Genomic DNA, 19,860 nt, shown 5'->3' on the forward strand with positions numbered 1-19,860 from the left:
GGCTAATCCGGGGGGGGGGTCTTGGATTCTGGCTCCGTTTTTAGCGAGACTTTTCAAGTGATTCCATGCACGTGTCTTATTTTTTGGAATTTTTGATAAAAAATATAATAAAATGTGTTTTTACTTTCAAAAGTTATTTCTCATACAATAATTCTCTTATTTTGTGCAGCCACTTTAAGCTACTTTATAGGGGGGTTTTCCCTGAAACTCCAGGTGAAAACTACACTGTTAAACTTAAGTTAGTCAAAAAGGGTCCGTTCGACTAATTTTCGACTAAAATTAAAATTAGTCATGTAAGATATAATTTTTTTATTCATGAAACATACTGCTGAAAGGATGTATTGATATTTGATAATGCTAAAGAACAGTAATACCATTTTACATTAATTTGCATCATTTCAACATATTTTGACTTAAAATAATTATTATTTGTAAAGAATAAGAGATTGCATGGTGAATTTATGATTTCGCGATTTATCGTTATTTAATTAGTCATTTACATGCATTACTAATTGATTATTAATTTTACGACTAATAAAATGACTATTGTACGTAAAAGTCATGAAAATAATGTTGAAATTATGCAAATTAATGTGAAATGATAGGCCTAAAAATGACGGTTCTCAAGTTCAGATCAATAAATAGGCTAGGGGGAAGTGGGGCAAATTGGTCCACCTAATGTCCCATTTTGCCCCACCAGATTTTACTCGGCTATAATACTAATACCTGACAACTTGCGACAAGTGACCACTACAAATCAACATGTACATCACCAAGAGTCTAGTAGACTAACGTTTCACAAAAAATGGTGCCCGTCGGCCTCCGGCTTCATTATTTTATTAAGGAGTCTTTAAGGCGTCCCATTTTACCCCACTGCGAAATTGTTGCTGTAAAGAGGCTGGGGTAAAATGGGACAGCTGGGGTAAAATGGGACGCCATTGATTTACTAAGGGATTTCTCTTGTTGGGGCAAAATGGGACAGTGCGAGTTTAACACAGTAAATCAATGGCGTCCCATTTTACCCCAATTTGGCATATTTCTAAAAGAAATCTTTTCTTATAATTTTCGAAGAAAAAAGTTACAATTTTTGTCTTATTTAATTGAAAAAGGTGGCTTAGAAGTTATTTTTTAATTTGAGAAACACTAATTCGGGCCATTGATTCAGATATTTAGCCTCAAGTCGTGACCTCTGCTTAGACATGACAAAAAAATGGAATACTTATTTTGATGTGTTAAGCTTACGGCCCTCAGAAGTTCCTGTTTAATGAAGAATGGTACTTTTAAATGGTTGGAAATATAAATAGACATTATTATCAAAGTTCTTTTGTTGCAAAAATGGGCAAAATGTGACCATTTTAAGGTATAAAAGTATTTCTGAAATCACTGTCCCAAATTACCCTGTGTCCCAATTTGCCCCAAGTTACCCTACTTGATTTCAGCATTATTTTCTTTGAATACATTTTTTTGTATGACTACTTTTAGTTTATAGTCGAATTAGGCATTTTTTTTACTTTACTATTTACTACACCGGGACTTGACAGGTGTCTTAGCTAGACCGGTAAAGCCACCTGGGTCGGGCCCCCCCCCCAAAAAAAACAACTTTCGGAGACTCATCTGATCGATCAATTAACGTTTTTTCTTGTGGAAATTTTCTTAAGTAAAATATGATGCTGTAATCTTCTTTATAAACGCAGAAATAATGTCTGTATTTCATAATAATGTACATATTTACATTTAATTACATTTAACTTATAAAACGAAATGCGTTTGATGATTTTTATTCTTCAAAGACAAAAATTCTAGAAAATAGGGAAATAAAAATATTTACAAAGACATTCCAGAAACACCGCCAAATAAAGAAAAATGGCGACCATATGTTTCAGACACGTATCGGTGTATGTCAATTAGTACCACCAATAAAAATATCATTTTCCTGGTCTATTTGAAAGCTTTTAGCTAGAGATTTTGCCACCACCTCCCTGTAAATAATCCACACCTACATTATCAATATGGCCACAAGAAGTCTCACCGAAGTGTTTATTTTGATGCGAAACAATGCGAGCCAAAATCGCCACATCTTTTCGGAGAGTGTGAGTATTGACATACGGAGGCCTGGTTTTGCTATAAATCCAGCGGCGGTGAGTAATCCCCTTTGACTATCATTCAACACACTTGGCTATCTAGAACACACTTTTTATTTTTAGTTGACGTATGATTTTTAGTACAAGTCGGTGTTTTCTGCACGTTTGCTGTGTTGTGGCATGCATGACTTGACAGCATGTAAAAAAAATTGTAAATAATTTTCAAAATTAATTGTGAAATTGAAGTGTCAAATTGTAATTGGTGGCCGGTGTGTGGTGATAGCATGTGGGATTATTCAATTGAAACGGCTAATATAAAATTGAAAATAAGTGTATATTAATATTCATTATATTGTTTACTATGTGGGTTTTAGTCCGAATAATCAGACCCAGGACAAAATATTAATTTCTGACATGATCGTGTACTGGGTCTGAACTGTTTCCATATGAAATCTTGATGGCAAATTGGACAATAGAAGCACATGGTTCTACGTGACAGCTTTTTAATCCCTATTCAGGTTACGTGAATCACGCTATTGTGGACCATCCTTCTGATACCTGAGTGTTTGGACAAGCTGAACGGGTTTTTGTCTACCTCTCTGTTTGTAAACAAACCAGGAGGTGAAATAAATCGTCCTCCGCTTGAATCGAAAGTCAGCGTAATAGTACGGCACTGTGTGGGTTTCTGTCCCCAGTGAGTGCTGTACTATTACGCTGACTTTCGTATTCGGCGAGGAGGACGATTTCGACCTCCTTGTTTGTTTACAAACAGAGAGGTAGACAAAGGGCCTGTCAAAACTGTTCCGCTTGTCCAAATACTCAAGTATCAAAAGGATGGTCCACTATAGAGTGATTCACACAACAATAGGGGATTAAAAAACTGTGAAGTAGGACCATGTGCTTCTTTTGTCCTACATGTATTTGCCATCAAGATTTCGAATGAAAACAGTTCAGACCCAGAACAGGATCATGTCAGAAATTAATATTTTGTTCTGGGTCTGATTATTCGGACTAGTCAGTCCCTTGGGCTTGGGTTGGGCTTGCTCAGATTGACGCGAAGCGAAGGCCCTGTTTAAAAAGAGCGACACATGCGGAGCTGCCTTTGTGTTCACTTCAACTTGCGCCGACAAACGATTTGACGCACAATCGGCCAATCAGATTATCGGTCTGTTGCTATGATTGTCAGACAATTGATTCAGCCAATCAGAACCCCACTTCCGTGTTTACGCTCGGCACACTCTCAAATGTAAACAACTGCCGTTCTTCTCTTAACAAAAACTGTACCTTGTACCTGAGTAAGTTTACTTGCAGCTAGCTGGCTAAAGCTACATGTAAGCTGTATTAAAAGTAATAAGGCCAGGCTCATTGCATTGTGATCCATTTGGATTAGGCTGGCCTCAAATCAAAGTTCTGGTGTTTCACATTCAACTTTCATGGCAAATTTCATGAATTGAATGCCAATAGTTCCAATCCAAATGTTCATGTACATGTAGCTGTAACTACAAATTTCGAACTGTCCAACATTTGAGGACTTGTTCAGGTGGCGAGCGGGCATGATGGGCGGAGTGAAACGGTTGTAGCTTGTAACATTATTTATTAACATTGGCCTATTTGTTTGTGATATTTTAAGTGTTTTAGAGAATTTCAAAATAATCCCATTCAATTACACAGGTGACAACCAAAATGTACTGAATTTAGAGAATTTAAGGCGTTCACCACCTGGACTTATTCGCAATTTGTAGGAAGTGCCATCTAGGGTGTCTCCAGTGTTAATTGTTTTCATTTATGTTGCATAATATTAATACCGTACCGGTACTGACAATAATTAAGGGGGTAGGCCTACTACACCCCTACCCAATTTTGTGCCTATTTTTGCATTTTTCTCAAAAATTATAGAACATTGGTGACAAGTAAGATACATTGCATGTATATTATAGGGGCAAGGACTACAGCTACTGCACTGGAAAATTGATTTCAGCACAGACAACAGTTGTGGAGTTACAGTCAAAAATGAGGGAAAACCAATATTTGATTGAATCAATAACTACTTGCCTTGAGTTGCTGAATTTTCAGTGCAGTAGTTGTAGTCCTTGCCCTATAATATAGGCCCCCCCCTACATATCTTACTTGTCCCCAATGCACAATACTTTTTGAGAAAAATGCAAACAATAGGCACAGTATTGGCCAGGGGTGTGGTACCCCCTTAACAACCTGTTTGACCTATCCATATATACAATGTATTCATACATTGCTATGCTAACCTATGTTTTCATATCATATTTTGTGGGGAAAAATAATTACAAATGTGTAATGTGTAAGATTTCCTCATTCCGACGGCTAAGTGTGCATGTGAATGCACATAAACCTTGAAGTCACATTCACAGCACTTCTTGGAACTCTTGGTCAGAGCTGGGAGTTTCAGTTATTGGAACTGGTACTACCAATCATAAACACACCCACACAGGTGTATGTATAAAATAATTGAATCGTTCCTTTTCTCAATATCAAAATATTAAATACATGACATAAAATACCCGGTACTTAGTTTAAGACAATTTTTTTCTTTCTGAGAGAATCAGTTGAGACTTAGCTGGATCAAGGATAGTAATGTAGACTTATTTGACTTCCAGTCAGAGGTCAGTTTAAAAAAACAAACATCTGTTGGAATGATGGAGACTGCCAAAAATGCAGGAGACAAAAAAAAAAAAATCACCATGAGTCATGACTTGGACAATAAAGATGGTGGGGGTGGGGTTTACCGTTTTGATATTACTTCAATATAGGCTAGAAGTTTTAAAAAGGTACACATGTATCATCTATGTATTTTGTACAATGTAACTGAAAAGGATCACTGGAGCCCTGAAGGTACTGCTAGCGAAAATAAAAGATAAGGCTTATGGAAATGGATCATTAGTTTCCGATTGGACACAAAAAGGAATTAGCTGTGGTCTAAGACCACGAACACAGCCGTGTTTTGACGCCTTAATGACCTTTGACCTTAAAATATATAAAACGCCCATAGACATTGGCTAATGTCAATGTATGGGTGCAAGTGGCACCACTTTGCTATGTTATTTGTGGCAGAAAGGCGCATTTTGAAGGTTTTTCGCCTCAGACCGGAAGTGACCCCTTAATGACCTTTGAACCCAAATGAAAAAATACCACATGTACAATAGGTAAACACAATTCACGTGTGAATATACCATCACCCTCCAAAGTTTTTCTTAGCTAATAAAATTTTTTGAAGGTTTTTCGTTTTATACCGGAAGTGACCCCTTAATGACCTTTGATATCAAATTTGTGAGGACCCCATAGACACTGGGTAATAACAATGCATGTGTGCAAGTAGCGTCACTGTCATACGTAATTTTTGGGAGAAGAAGCATTTTAAAGGAATTTCGCTTTTATACCGAAGTAGCCCCTTAATGACCTTTGACCCTAAATGAAAAAATACCACATATGCACAGAGTAACTACAATTTATTTGTGAACATACCGTTACTGTCCTATGTTTTTCTTAGCAAATAAAAAATTTTGAAGGTTTTTCGTTTTATACCGGAAGTGACCTTTTAATGACCTTTGACCCCAAATCTGTGAGGACCCCATAGACACTGGATAATAACAATGCATGTGTGCAAGTGATGTCACTCTCCCACGTAATCTGTGAGAGAAGAAGCATTTTGAGTTGAAATCACGTTTTTGACCCCTATGACCCCTGCTTGACCTTTGACCCCACGAATTTCATGTGACATGTAGGGGCATGGTCAATGATGGTTGTGACCTAGTTAGGTCAAAATCGGTGCAAGCATGTAAGTGCTAGAGCAAATGTAGTGGTCGGCAGAAAGAAAGAAGAAAGAAGAAACTAGACTTAGCTGTGGTCTAAGACCACGAACACAGCCGTGTTGTAGCCCCCCAATGACCTTTGGCCCCAAAATATATGAAAACCCCATAGCACATTGGCTAAGGTGCACGGGTGCACGTGGCATCACTTTGCTATGTTATTTGTGGCAGAAGGGCATTTTGAAGGTTTTTCGTCTCAGGCGGAAGTGACCCCTTAATGACCTTTGACCCGAAATAAAAAAATACCACATATGAATTGGGTAACCACAATTCATGTGTGAACATACCGTTACTGTCCTATGTTTTTCTTAGCAAATAAAAAGGTTTTTCGCTTTATACCGGAAGTGACCCCTTAATGACCTTTGACCCCAAATCTGTTAGGACCCCATAGACATTTTGTAATAACAATTCATGTGTGCAAGTGGTGTCACTGTCCTACGTAATTTGTGGGAGAAGAAGCATTTTAAAGTTTTTTCGTTTTATACCGGAAGTGACCCCTTAATGACCTTTGACCCCAAATCTGTGAGGACCCTATAGACACAAGATAATAACAATGCATGTGTGCAAGTGGTGTCACTGTCCTACGTAATCTGTGAGAGAACGGAAGCGCGTCGTGTTGGGGAAGAGGGCACCTCTGACGCCGGTCGCCGACTCATTAAAACAAAAATTTCATATGACCTGTAGGGGCATGGTCAATGATGGTTGTGACCAAGTTAGGTTAAAATCGGTGTAAGCATGTAAGTGCTAGAGCAAATGTAGTGGTCGGCAGAAAGAAGAAGAAGAAAGAAAGAAGAAAGAACCTGTAAGAAAAAAGACACAGCCGTGACTAACGCCACGGCTGTGTAAGAACCTGTAAGAGGGAAGACACAGCCGTGACTAACGCCACGGCTGTGTAAAAGGTCCCTTTTCATTAGGCCAAGTAAAAATAAAAATGGATGTGAAACTGGACAGTACTATAGGCAAAATTAGTGCATCTCATGTGTCATTTTTGTTTCAAGTAAAAAGTTTCATTTTAAGAAGCCTTAAAATGTTATACAAACTTCAGAATATTTTGAAGGCAGTAGAGGGAGAATCTATATTTTACTCCTGACCTGATTTCTGAAAAAAATGCAGCACTCCTTTCCCCTTGACTGAGACTTAAGGGGGTACTACACCCCTGGTCAATTTTTTACCCATTTTTGCATTTTTTTCAAAAATTATAGCACATTGGTGACAAGTAAGATATGAATATTATAGGGGCATGGACTACAACTAATGTACTGAAAATTCAGCAACTCAAAGCAAGTAGTTATTGATTTATTGAACAAATATTGGTTTTCCCTCATTTTTGACTGTAACTTTAACAAACTGTTGTCTGTGCTGAAATAGAATTTCCAGTGCAGTAGTTGTAGTCCTTGCCCCTATAATATACATATCTTACTTGTCTCCAATGCGCTATAATTTTTGAGAAAAATTTAAAAATCGGCACAAAATTGGACAGGGGTGTAGTACCCCCTTAAAAGGACAAACTAGAACTTATGCTCATAATGTAAATGATGGCAATCAAACAAGTCACCTTTTATTTTATATCAATGTAATGTTGTTCCTAAACAACACCAAACCTTTGATCTCAGCCGAAAACCATAAAACAAAGTATATTCTCACCAAGAATTTTTTTTCGATGTTGACTAGATTGATCGACAATCATTAATGAACACCACACAACAAACTCGCAACAAAGTTCACGATCAGCAATCTCATTGGGTCCTGCCCTGTCGTCACAACAAACTGCCATGCGGCGAACTTAATTGATCTTACCTGGAAACCCACACAGAACAGTGGCACCATCCATTTCTCCACAGGGGGTATAAAGGAGCTTTACAGTATTTTCACTGTGCTACAGTAAAACTTTATTTTTGGATTAAATAAAAATCCCTTTAAAAGGAAAAAGATCTTAATCCTCTCCTTTAGTTGGCGCTAACAGATATGGTACTGAAAGTCAAATTTTAATACCCCTTTGGCAAATTGTTGGGAATAAGGGCCAAAATAATATATGTACATTGCATGTATACCATCTTTTTATGGGTTTTTTTCTGTATGCTGTGACGATCAAGCCTAAAGACCTGTACAAAGTTTAAGAGATCAGTTTACAACACTGATCTACCTTTTGCAATAGCAATGTCTGTTTCAAAAAATCAAAATAATTTGATATCGGGACATTCCTCATTTAGAATGTAATTTGGTGTATGTGTCTGATGTGCTCGCAGGACCCTCAAAAATACTATTCAACTGTGGGTGACTGAGCCCCTAAAGACAAATGCTCAGTCTATGAATTTTGTGACTGCGATTGTATGAAGAGTTTTTTCCCCCCCCCCCCCTTCAAGAAAAAAAAGAAAAGAAATTGAGATCCAACTAACTGATTAGGACTGGGCTGAGGTATATCATTTGGCAAAATAAGAAAATTATTTTGTAATCCAAAAAAAAGTAAGTGCTGTATTTTTCTGGAATCGGGAGTAGTATGTTGAAATTTAGTTCTAGGATTTTATAGTTTTATACAATAACACATACATGTATATGTCCAACAAACTTAAAAACAAACTTGAATTTTGCTGTACATTGTATGACCAGATCAGCAGCATCATCCCCCCCCCCCATTTTTCGCTCATCAAAACACATATTTTGGTATCAGAAGAAAACTCATTTTTTTGTCTTATCATACAAATTTTTGCTTCACATACATACAATCATGTATAATAGTATATTAAAACCGCTGGAGCAATAAAATTAGGAAACAGGTTGTTTTAATGGTTGGCCTCAATGTGAGATAAAAAAACAGCATATAAACATCTGGCCAGTGGCCACCCACCTTTAAATTAAACATTGGTATTTTTGTCATCATCAGATATCAGATGATCGCATGGCTTTAGTGCAATCACTTTCTACAGATCCTGATGCTGTAGTAGGAGCAACAAAAATAAGTGTGCCACCAGATTGGTAAGTATATTCTACCATAGATCATTTAGCCAGGATCCAAAATTTGCCCAGGGCCAGGCCTTGTGTTTTAAATTTTTCAGGCAAGCTGTCAACAGCTCCCCATAAGGGTAATAGGGTATTAAGGAGAGCTGTTTATAGAGGACATATAAAATGCAAAAAGTGTAATTTTGGAATGGGTAAAATCTATCAATAGATTTCAAGCATGTTTTACTTTTACTTTAAAAAAAGCCATAAAAAACAGCTCCCTGATTGCATTTAAGGGGAGTGATTTATAGCTCATACTAAAAGCATTTAAGAAGAGCTGTAGGAGACTGACAGCTCTAGCTCTCTTAAAAACAAAAGGCCTGACTACCTTTTTTGATTGATCTTGTCTGGGATTTTTATCAGATGGGTTATGCATGTTTTTAATTGCTTGTCCAAAAGTGCCCAGTCATTGATGATTTTCCCACCTGTCTACTTAAGGGCATACTACACCCCTGGCCAATTTTGTGCTTATTGTTGCATTTTTCTCAAAAATTATAGCGCATTGGGGACAAGTAAGATATGTATATTATAGGGCAAGGACTACAACTACTGCACTGAAAATTCAGCAACTCAAGGCAAGTAGTTATTGATTTATTGATCAAATATTGGTTTTCCTCATTTTTGACTGTAACTCCACAACTATTGTCTGTACTGAAATAAAATTTACAGTGCAGTAGTTGTAGTCCTTGCCCCTATAATATTCATATCTTACTTGTCACCAATGGGCTATAATTTTTAAGAAAAATGCAAAAATAGGCACAAAATTGGGCAGGGGTGTAGTACCCCCTTAATGAGATTGCCATTCAAAAAACGGTTGGATGGGTCTCTGGCTAACACCATAATTATTAACTCAGGTATGGTTTTAAACACTATATGAATTCAATAGAATTTCTTGTAAGCTGAATGAATCAATGCGTTTTGACTACAAAACAAAGTGTGAGATAGTCTTCAACGCTGCCATGAAATCACAAATGAAACACAGAGTGACAGTGTTTACTACACTCTCATCCTCAAAATGTATACACTTGATAAGCAACAGCCCTCGTATAATGAGTGCTAATTTTGCAGTTAAGCATTTATTTAGTGAATTTTATGATGTGAATTTTGCTGTAATTTAAAGCAAATTGAATTTTGGTGTAAAATTATGATTTCTGACTAATATTTAGTAACAAGTTACATTTAAACTTCTTTTGTAGGGTGGATAGTATTGAAGAAATACAGTATGATGTTACTAGAATACAACAAAAAAGTAAGTAACTGTGCATAATTGTTCTAAGTGTTAAATTTGATAGATATGATGCTACATAATTATACAAACTGCTACTGTTGTTTGAACATCACAAACTGCTAGCTATTAATAGAGGATGATTTCAAAATATACACAAATTGTGATGTGATCAAGCAAAATGAGTTGGATGTCCGGAATGTTTATTTTGATACACAGCCAATAATACCTCTTTTGCAGGGGTCGCATCTGATGCGTCTCCACGTCCAGGGACTCCTTTTTTTTTTTTTTTGGCCATTTTGGACTCCTTAAATCACAAGTTGAAAGTGACCAAAGGGTCCGATAAAAACTGTATGGACTCCATAATTTTACAATGCACGGAGGCGTAAATTAGTATAAGAATATTTGACCAGTTCCAAAGTTAAGAATTTCGGAGAGATAGACTCCTTAAAACCTCATTGGACACCTTACAAGTTGGTTTTGCAGGTACCAAAGGGTCCAGAAAAATTAAATTGGACCCTTTTATTTTTTTTTTTTTTTGCTCGTGCTACCCTTGCTCCTTTGTATCTTATTGTTTTGAGCAGCACTAAAATGGTCATATCTGTTGAAGTCTAATTATGATGAGGTTTTTAGCAAAATGAATCGGTCATGTAATGGAATTGAAAGCTGAAATTTATTTTTGATGGACATCAAGACTAATTTAGCTTGATCGCATCACAATTGTTTGCACTCTGAAGTGGTGCTTGATTACACAGCACCATGTCATGTCATTACAGCTAGCAGCTGCCTGTAATTACTGTTCTATGGCATCGATTATGTATTTTTGTATGTGCCACATTGCACTAGTGGAAGAATGTCCTCAAAGTTGGTTCTAACCCTGGAAATATGTAAATATTTGGGCCTCGTAACTCATGAACTGCTAAATTATTGGTCTAAAGTATATAAAATTACACATATTTAGATTTTCTAAAGCTGAATTTATACTCGATCGCTTTTGCAGAAAAGCGATTTTCACGCATGCTCAATGTTTACTTACATTTCCAGAGCGTCAAGCCGATCAATCGATTCAAATCGCGGAGGCAAAAAACGACGTCGCTTTTGCAAGTTGAAGAAATCTCAACTTCCCAGCGATATCGCTTGACACATGAATGCGTCAACCAATCATATACAACCAACTGGATCTATTATTTTGCTAATTAATTTACCTTTCTCGATTTTTAACTTTTGGTGATAAATTAATTCAAAGCAATAATTATTGACAGCAACTCATGTTTTAAAAATGTATTTTGTGGCATTTAGAATTTTTTAATTGTCGTCTGCAATCGCTATCGCCGTGATAAGTATAAGTGCAAAAGCGACAGGCGATGCATCGCAAAATTCGGCGATTGCAAATCGCTTTTTCAAAAGCGATTAATCGCATCGCTCGGCGATCGAGTATAAATTCAGCTTAAGACTTGACGAATTCATATGTATGGTAAAATTATGGCAAAAATTCTCAGTTTTAGAGAAAATCCAAAAAAGTGGGTTTTTTTAACAATTTGTTTTGGGCAACATAACAAAAAATTATTTGCATGTCCTGTTTTTGCACCTGCACTCTTCAATAACCTGTGCCAAATCTTACAAAATTGCAATATTTAACCTCTTCCACAAAGCACTAAAAACAACCAAATTTGAATACATGTAGTTGTACTGAAATGCTGATTTCATATTAAAATGTTAATTTGTGATCTTTTTTATTGCTTTAGTGGAATGCCTCTTGTGTGCAGTGCCATACATGTAGGAGTGAATACATCCAATACAAATAGCATGCAAACATAAAAGTTAATGGTGCAAAAAATTCAGTGTGTGTGTATGCTGTTATGTGATTGAATTCAATCACAGACTTTCCAACAAAAATATTCTAATCAACAGTTTAAAAATATTCTAATCAACAGTTTAAAAAAAAAACATCTTCCAGAACAACAACAAACATAAAACCTCATAAGAACTTACGGTATACAGTACACTGTGTAATTCACCTATTTAGAAGTATTAGGTGTTTTATTAATTTCATTGCCCTTTCTTGTTTCAGTGAAAGATCTAAGTAGTTTACATGACAAGCATCTGAACAGACCAACGTTAGATGACAATATGGAGGAGGAACATGCAATAGAAATAGCTACACAAGAAATTACACAAGTAAGCTCTTTGGATTTGTTGATCAGTTCCCTCGGATGGCGATGTCCTAACAGCAATCGCATTAGCACAAGCAGGGCCACATAGCACAGATACCTAAGGAGAAGAGGCGCAGCCGACATCAAGGCTGAAGACTGTCAACTACACCAGGTTGCTTGTGGATAATGTAGTAGTAGACCTCTTCATAATGTTTGGGTAGTGGCAGAAGCTCTATACTCAATAAACCATTTCTATAGTCTAACTAATCACTCAGTGGTGTATATTTCAGGCCACAAAGCATAACATTTATTGCGCAAATGTGTAAAAAGAATTCATGACTCCAAAGCATTCATTCTTAGTTCATAGTTAAGGTTACAAATAAATCGGCACTTCAAAAGTTTGTTCTTTCCTTTGTAAAACTACACTTCCATTCAAGGGAGCTAACAGCCTAACATAAGAAACTTTGCATACAATTTGTTATTTTTTTCCAGTAATTTTATTTTTGTTCTGATTAGGGGAAAAGCCCAGGGGAATCCAAGTTAGGAGGGGGATGTCCCCCTTCGCACAGCCACTGTCAGGCGAATTTTGAACCATAACAATTGGTCCAATCTGGCCTAATCCAGTAGGCAAGTTCAAGTTGATAAAACAGTTATTTGTGAACCCTGAAAAGTACACAGTATTTTGTAATTTACACACAATTTTCATTTATTTTTCTCTAGATGTTCCACAGGTGTCAGAGGGCAATCCAGTCCATAGGCTCAAGGGGTCGACACGGCACAGGGCAGGAGCAGAAAGTCACCAGAAATGTCATGTCTTCATTAGCAACCAAACTTCAAGAACTCTCCAACACATTTAGGAAAAACCAATCAATGTACCTAAAAAGTAAGGATGTTATTTAATGTAGGCTATATTTTGTTGGGAAAGAATCTTGTCGCAGTATTGAGTGTAAGGAAAAGCAGCCTGGTTAAAAAAGGAATACGGTGGAGGGCTCAGCATTACACTGCCGGCCTCATCTCCATTTTTGGCAATTTACTGGTTTTTTTAAAAAAGATTCACATCATTCCAGGCAGCTGAATGGCTGTTTTTGCAGTAAAAATGCCCTCTTAAATCAGTATTATTGTACAATATATTAATGATTGAAGTAAATTATACCATAATTTGCCATTTTTTGGGCTCAGTTGCTTAAGAAATGAAGTATAACAACATGAAGTCAAACCGGGAGTCAAACTCGGTGCTTCACAACTCACAAGTACATCTTTTTTCTTTCTGTAAACTGTCATTGTTTATGCGAATCGAATCCACATGGATTCGCCTCGAAGATTTAAGAGAATCTTTGCTTGAATCGATTCACGGATTCACGTCAGAATTCTGAGCCTGGAAAAAGAGATTTTGGTACCTAAATATTAAAAAATAATGTGCTTTCCAGTGACAACAAAGAGTGAAACTTATTTCCGATGTCAACCTCAATAAAGCCAGAAGAGTGAAACAAGCCCTTATCCAAAAGGCATATGAGGCCAGAATTCTTCAATTGTAATTTTCTCAAAATGGAGATGAGACCTCAGAAGTATGATGGCATATGTAAAACTGAGTGCCAGGTGGTAATTACAGCTGAAAATATTGCAGGTCAAGTTTCATGCTTTCCATGTCACCAGTTAATGTAAATGTGGAAATTTTTGCGCTAAATTTGTTTTTGCACTTTTTGCGTTCCAAGCTGCTACCGCAAAAAAAAAGTATGCGAATATATTCCTTTTGTGTACATTTCAATGGAAGGAAGTTTAGAATCGTGAAGTTAAAAACAAGGGAAACAGTTCAAAATTGTCAAGGTGTGAACAAATTATTTGTGCAAAAATGTCCACTTTTGCAATAATAAACCACTTGGATCAAAAAGCGACATTCAATTATCATTCAAGAATACTTTTCTAAGAAGAAGGTTCTACCAACACATGTTGCAAATCATGATTTAACCTATCTGTTTTTTGTTTTTTGTTTTTTTAGGAATGAAGGGAAGAGAAGAACGAGCAAGACAATTTGTAGAAACTCCAGGTAGTGCAATCATGACAGAAGAAGATATTTTAGAAGATGATTTATTATATGATAGGGTAAGAATACGATTTATCCTATGTACACTGGAGTAGACCTCAGCGGGTGTTCTCAATACCGCAGGCCAGATCCAGCCTGCCGACCAATTGTGGTTGGCCTGTGAACAGCTCTGAAATGTACAGTAAGCATAGTAAAATAAGGTGGTATTCGGCCATCGAACACTTCAAATCTTTGAAATGATTTTGGCCATCTGTGGCCCGCGGGCAAATATAACTGAGAACTCCTGACCTACAGGTATAGTCCATCCACTGTATCTAAACAAAAATGAGTAAAAAACACTAATTGCTCACTAAGTGATCCTTATGGTCAGATTCACAGTTTGAATGATAACTGGACCAGTTTGTGATTAATCAAATATTCTGCACAGCTATATGTTGGCTTTGTATGTCAACGGGGACTGTTAATTGGTCAGGGCCACTAGTGGGTTCATGGGGTTACCTGAATGGGTGACTCCATTTGCAATCTACACTCCCTGTGTGGCAGATTAAGGTCATGTCTTCCATAAGGGATGTATGGATTTTAAAATAGAACAGCACAATTGTAAAGAAGTTGAATTAATTTACTCTAAGGACTTTAAAGTATGGTGTATCATATGTCTTTTCGATCTTTTAATCAGATTATCTTGTATAATGTTCTTTCTTTTTTGCTTTCTGCAGGGATTTACAGATATGCAAGTACAGATGGTAGACCAGAACTCAACATTAATAGTAGAAAGGGAAAAAGAAATCAACCACATTGTACAGTCTATAACAGATCTTAATGAGATATTTAGGGATTTAGCCACTATGGTAGTAGAACAGGTAAGACAGTGCCTCTGATTGGTTAATTATATGATATAATCATCTGAGCAACCAATCAGAAAAGAGCTTTTATATCTCTCAGCAATGTTAAGCTTAATTCCCTTCATCCCTACTGACTATTCTTACCACATCTCTGATTGACTCAATACATGATATAGTCTTCTTTGTAACCAATCAAAATAGTTCTTAGAAGCTGATAATTTCAGCTGGTAGTGCCTGTAGGGTTAATTAATGGCAGTGTTCAAAATAAGAAAAATAAGTTGTCCACTGGACACCTTTTGAGGAAATTTTGGTTGTCTGCCACAATATGCTCGTTCCTTAGACAGAAATCAAAATCATTATTACAATAACCAATTAACATCATTGTGTTTTCGGAATTTTGCATTCTATTCCTTTACGGTAGATAACCTACAATCCCGGACATAAGTCGTTCGAACACTTGTGTCAAAGTAGGACTGTTTGAGACCGTATTTCTGATATACTTGACATACTAAAATTTCGCTTTCTTCGACGTGAAGTCTGAACCATTTCCTACTACTACAACCCTCCCCCTGCCCCACCAATCAATGTTGGATGTTTCTAGGGGTTCATGACCAAAAAAACAACCAACAACATTGATCAGGGGGAATGGGGGGCATATTTGAGGTACCCATGTTAAAGTGTTCGAACAATTATGACCGGGATTGTAGCTGTCCGATTTATTCACCACTCGGACAGTAGCAATTGCATTCGCATATTTCTGAATGCTACTTATTCTGAAAACATAATAATGACAAAATTGGATGGATTTTTCTCATGATACAGGAATTTATCAGTCTCACTAGAGTTGTCACATATTGCGCTCGATTTTGTTTCGCACAATATTTGAAAACTCTAGCTCAACCAATAAATTCATGTATCATGCTGAATCCATCCAATTTTATATCAGATTTGATAGGCTGATAGTATGGTGACCTTATGTGCTGTATAGTTTTGTGTGAAGTTATTTGGATATTTATGAATAGTAATGAGATTATATGCATATTTTGCCTGAAATACATGCAATAATCAATTAACTTGGTAGAGTATAATCACCTCTTGCGCTGTATAGTTTGATTAGAAATGAAGACCTGATGTTTGTCATGAGCTCACTGACACTGATGTTGTATATTTTTATTGTTCCAGGGTACAGTATTAGATAGAATAGATTATAATATTGAATCTACGTCCACCAAAGTTCAAGAAGGACTCAAACAGTTACATAAGGTGAGTTTTGTCAATTGTACCGATAATGAAAGCAATATTATTAAATAAACACCTTGCCATCTTGAGTTGATCAATTTTAATGCACTCATTGTTGTTACTTCTACAGTGTGAAAAGATTTATACTAATCACGGTGATCGCGATTGCAGGCGACACTTAAAAACTTTCAAACATACAAAACGATGCCATTTTCGCATTAAAAAAAGAAAAGGAAATAAAAAAAGCATGATGCAATTCCCTTTCCTGTAAAAACATTCAAGTATAAATTCAGCTTTAGTGTGACCTGGGTCTTTGTATGCCACAGAGAGAGTATGCATTTGCTGGCTAAGAGATGAAATCAAAACTTGACCAGTGGTTGACCACCGGTTCCATCCAGTTCCATCCGGTTTATATTGTTCAAACAATCTGAACCGGGCGGAACCGCCGGTCATCCGCCGGTCGAGTTTTGATTTCATCCCTAACAATCTAGGAGGAGAGTACAATGTAATTGCATTTGTTTGTTTCTTTCTGTGCATTTCTTGTTTCAGGCTGAGAAATACCAGAAGAAAAACCGTAAGATGCTCTTCATCACCGCCCTAGCCATCATCACTATTATCCTCATCATTATACTCATAGCAACAAAATCAAGATAGCAACAAAATATCAAGAATATAAGAACAAAGGCAGTATACGTCCTTGATACAACTCCTGTGTTAGTTCCGCACTGCAAAACCCTGCATATTGTTATTATCGTCGGCTGAAATTGGCAGGTGACATGGCATAAACAAAATATGTAGGAAGTGGTTGCTGGTAGCGAACTGTAAAGGCAATTCTTGCTTTTGCAAGCGAATTGCAATAGAAAGGGCTGAACTGTGGCGTTTGGCCACTCAACTGGAGACGGAGGCGAGTTGGCTTTGAAGATAGGAAGTCCAAGCTGGAGCCATATGCACCAATCTATGCTTGAAATGGAACACACATTCCCAAACTGGCTTGCAACAGTAACAGCTTAAGAGTAGATGACAATAAGCTTTTTCCACACGCAGCAATCAGGGTCTTAACGGTTCAGATATATTAGGACTATTAAGGTACATGAAGCAAAAATTGTAATGTTTCCAGCATTTTGGTCAATAACAAGGTTTAGTGCTGTTCTATATATATACTACACAATTTTAACAATTTTGTTGTGGTATTTTGAGTCGCAGGGAGCAAATTTTGTTTACATTTTCCACTAATTTGTTTATTATAGTGGATTAGTGAATTTATATTAAACCACACAATTTGGACAATTTTGTCTAGGTATTGTGCGCCAATTAGTGCAAGATTTCCTCTCCCATGCGCCCAAATAGTACGGTACACACATAGTCTGTTGATATTTGTATTTCCACTAATTTGGTCAGTACCTGCGGGTCACCATTAGAGTTTGAAATAAAACCTTTTTTTTCTTTCTTTTTTTAAAAATAATTAAAAGACTAATTTGCGTCTGACGTCATGACAAAGGCGTGCCGTGATTGGTTGCTGACCTGCGCAGTATGGCATTTTTGGTCTGATTGACAGGACGTCATACGCAAACTAGTCTTTTTAATTCGGTCTTCAATTATACTAAGGTTCAGTAAAGCTAAACACACTACAAAATTTGAACTTATTATAAGTATTGTGAGCCAATGGGCGCTATTGCCCCCTTCCATGCACCCAAACAGTACACAAGTTGACATTTTGACCAGAAACGTGTCCCAAAATATCACAAGCAGTCAAAAACACAACAGCTGATGGAGATACACCCTTCTGCTTCTAAACCACCGATTCAGTCTTGATGTATACCTCATATCCAGTTTAAACTCCTGAGGCAACTTTGTAGACATAAATCTTGATGTAAATTAGTGGATAGATTAACCCCATGAGAACCACCTGCCGATTGGCCAAAAAGAAGTTTTCATTATCAATTGGACCAATCAGCAACATTGTTAGAATAATTTCACCATACAAAAAATTGGGGTGAATTATTTGCAAAGCTCCATTCTGATTGGTGATTAAAGTGAAGATATTATGTAATTGACCAATTGGAGGCAATGTTAGATCGGCAGGTAGTGCTCCGGGGGGTTAAAGTCTGTATGTAATCCTGTAAGATAAACAAATCTTTACATTTTGTATTTGCAACATACGGGTTCATTTAAGGCTTTTAAAAGAAAAGATACAATAAGGGATCAACCAATATTTATGCTAAGGGTGGGAATGGGATATTTGACGGGGAATCTGACAATTTTATGGGGCCTTGGGATTGTGAAGGGGAATGCCCAGTTTTAAATGGGGAGCGTGGAAATTCGAATGGACATAAGGGGACACACAATTGTGATGATTTTTTTTTCATTTCTCCCATTCTATCTGGTATAAATATTGAATAATCCCTAATAAGATACTAGATGGTTCTTGACCATTTTGTTGACAAACATTGTCTGGTCACTAGCAAAATTAGTAGAATTTCTTTTGAAAGATTTTCTTAATATGCTCAAATCAAATGCCTGATAATCACAGCATTATGTATGTATTTGAAATGCAAAACATGATTGTTGCAGTGTTACTATGTGTCAATCCTCATTTCTGTAGGAATTGCTCCCAACACAAACTAGCTAGATCTGATGTAGTAAACCCTAGTACTAATTGTAGCTGGATACTAAACTATGATCACCAGGTAACGAGGATGCCAGCCTTTCGCCATCTTGTGGGTTATTAAAAGTTGGTAAATCAGTATGGGTGCAAATCTGTGTACTCATCTCAAGGTTATCACATGATTTCTGTTATACTTGAAGATAATTATATTGATTTACCCACAAGATGGCTGAAAATGCCGACAACCTCTATAAAATAGTACAGATGGGCACCAAGTGCCCTTTGCTGGCCTTTTCACTTTAGGCATGCATGTGTGATCACATGCATACCTACATATGATGAATCCATGTGATTCAAATCATGGTGACATCTTAAGTACGATGTAAGCATCTGAATAGTGTGTAGTATCTGAATAGTGTGTAGTATGTCTTGACAGTGGCGTAGCCAGGTTTTTGGAACCGGGGGGGCACAACTTGTAAATGTACCGACAAAATATTTTTTTGCCATCTGAAGTTGTAAATTCTGTCCTAGAAAATCTAAAAAGGGGGGGGGTAGGGCTAAATTTTCCAAAAATTGTTCACATCGTTTTTACGTTTATATATCAATATCTTCAATGTGCTAACGTAAACAAAAAGGAAGAGTCATATCCAAGATTTGAAGTATTTGACACATGTACACACAAAATTGTCTAATGTTGACCCCCAATTTTTTTAAGCCAGGGCCCCCTGTCTACCGACGGCCTAAGATGCACCTCCCACTGGCTATGCCACTCTGTCTTGAACTTTCAAAAGACAAGGCCTGACTTGGCATGTTTGGTAATTGATGCCATGCACTAGCA

The 19,860-nt window shown here is 36.9% G+C and overlaps 1 protein-coding gene across 2 annotated transcripts; it reads left to right on the forward strand.

Annotated features, from left to right (window-relative positions):
• The first annotated feature begins 1,870 nt into the window (after positions 1–1,870).
• On the forward strand, positions 1,871–17,879 carry LOC140135897 (syntaxin-16-like). Of its 2 annotated transcripts, none has more exons than XM_072157562.1 (9): positions 1,871–2,138; positions 8,802–8,893; positions 10,114–10,166; positions 12,214–12,320; positions 13,016–13,178; positions 14,292–14,395; positions 15,053–15,196; positions 16,361–16,441; positions 16,967–17,879. In XM_072157562.1, the coding sequence occupies exons 1-9, from the start codon at positions 2,010–2,012 to the stop codon at positions 17,069–17,071; spliced, it is 978 nt and encodes a 325-aa protein (XP_072013663.1). In that variant the 5' UTR covers positions 1,871–2,009; the 3' UTR covers positions 17,072–17,879. The 2 variants fall into 2 exon arrangements, with proteins under 2 accessions (XP_072013663.1, XP_072013664.1); XM_072157563.1 differs by having other exon boundaries at positions 1,871–2,090.
• Positions 17,880–19,860: the final 1,981 nt, after the last annotated feature.

Source organism: Amphiura filiformis, chromosome 16 (assembly GCF_039555335.1).
Source record: "Amphiura filiformis chromosome 16, Afil_fr2py, whole genome shotgun sequence".
NCBI classification, from domain to species: domain Eukaryota; kingdom Metazoa; phylum Echinodermata; class Ophiuroidea; order Amphilepidida; family Amphiuridae; genus Amphiura; species Amphiura filiformis.

What these genes read in the sequence shown, in the direction of transcription:
- LOC140135897 (XM_072157562.1), top strand. Translation starts at nt 2,010, where the DNA reads ATGGCCACAAGAAGTCTCACCGAAGTGTTTATTTTGATGCGAAACAAT. An exon ending in ATAAGTGTGCCACCAGATTG is followed by an intron (nt 8,894 to 10,113) that starts GTAAGTATATTC and finishes CTTCTTTTGTAG; the next exon opens with GGTGGATAGTATTGAAGAAA. An exon ending in CTACACAAGAAATTACACAA is followed by an intron (nt 12,321 to 13,015) that starts GTAAGCTCTTTG and finishes ATTTTTCTCTAG; the next exon opens with ATGTTCCACAGGTGTCAGAG.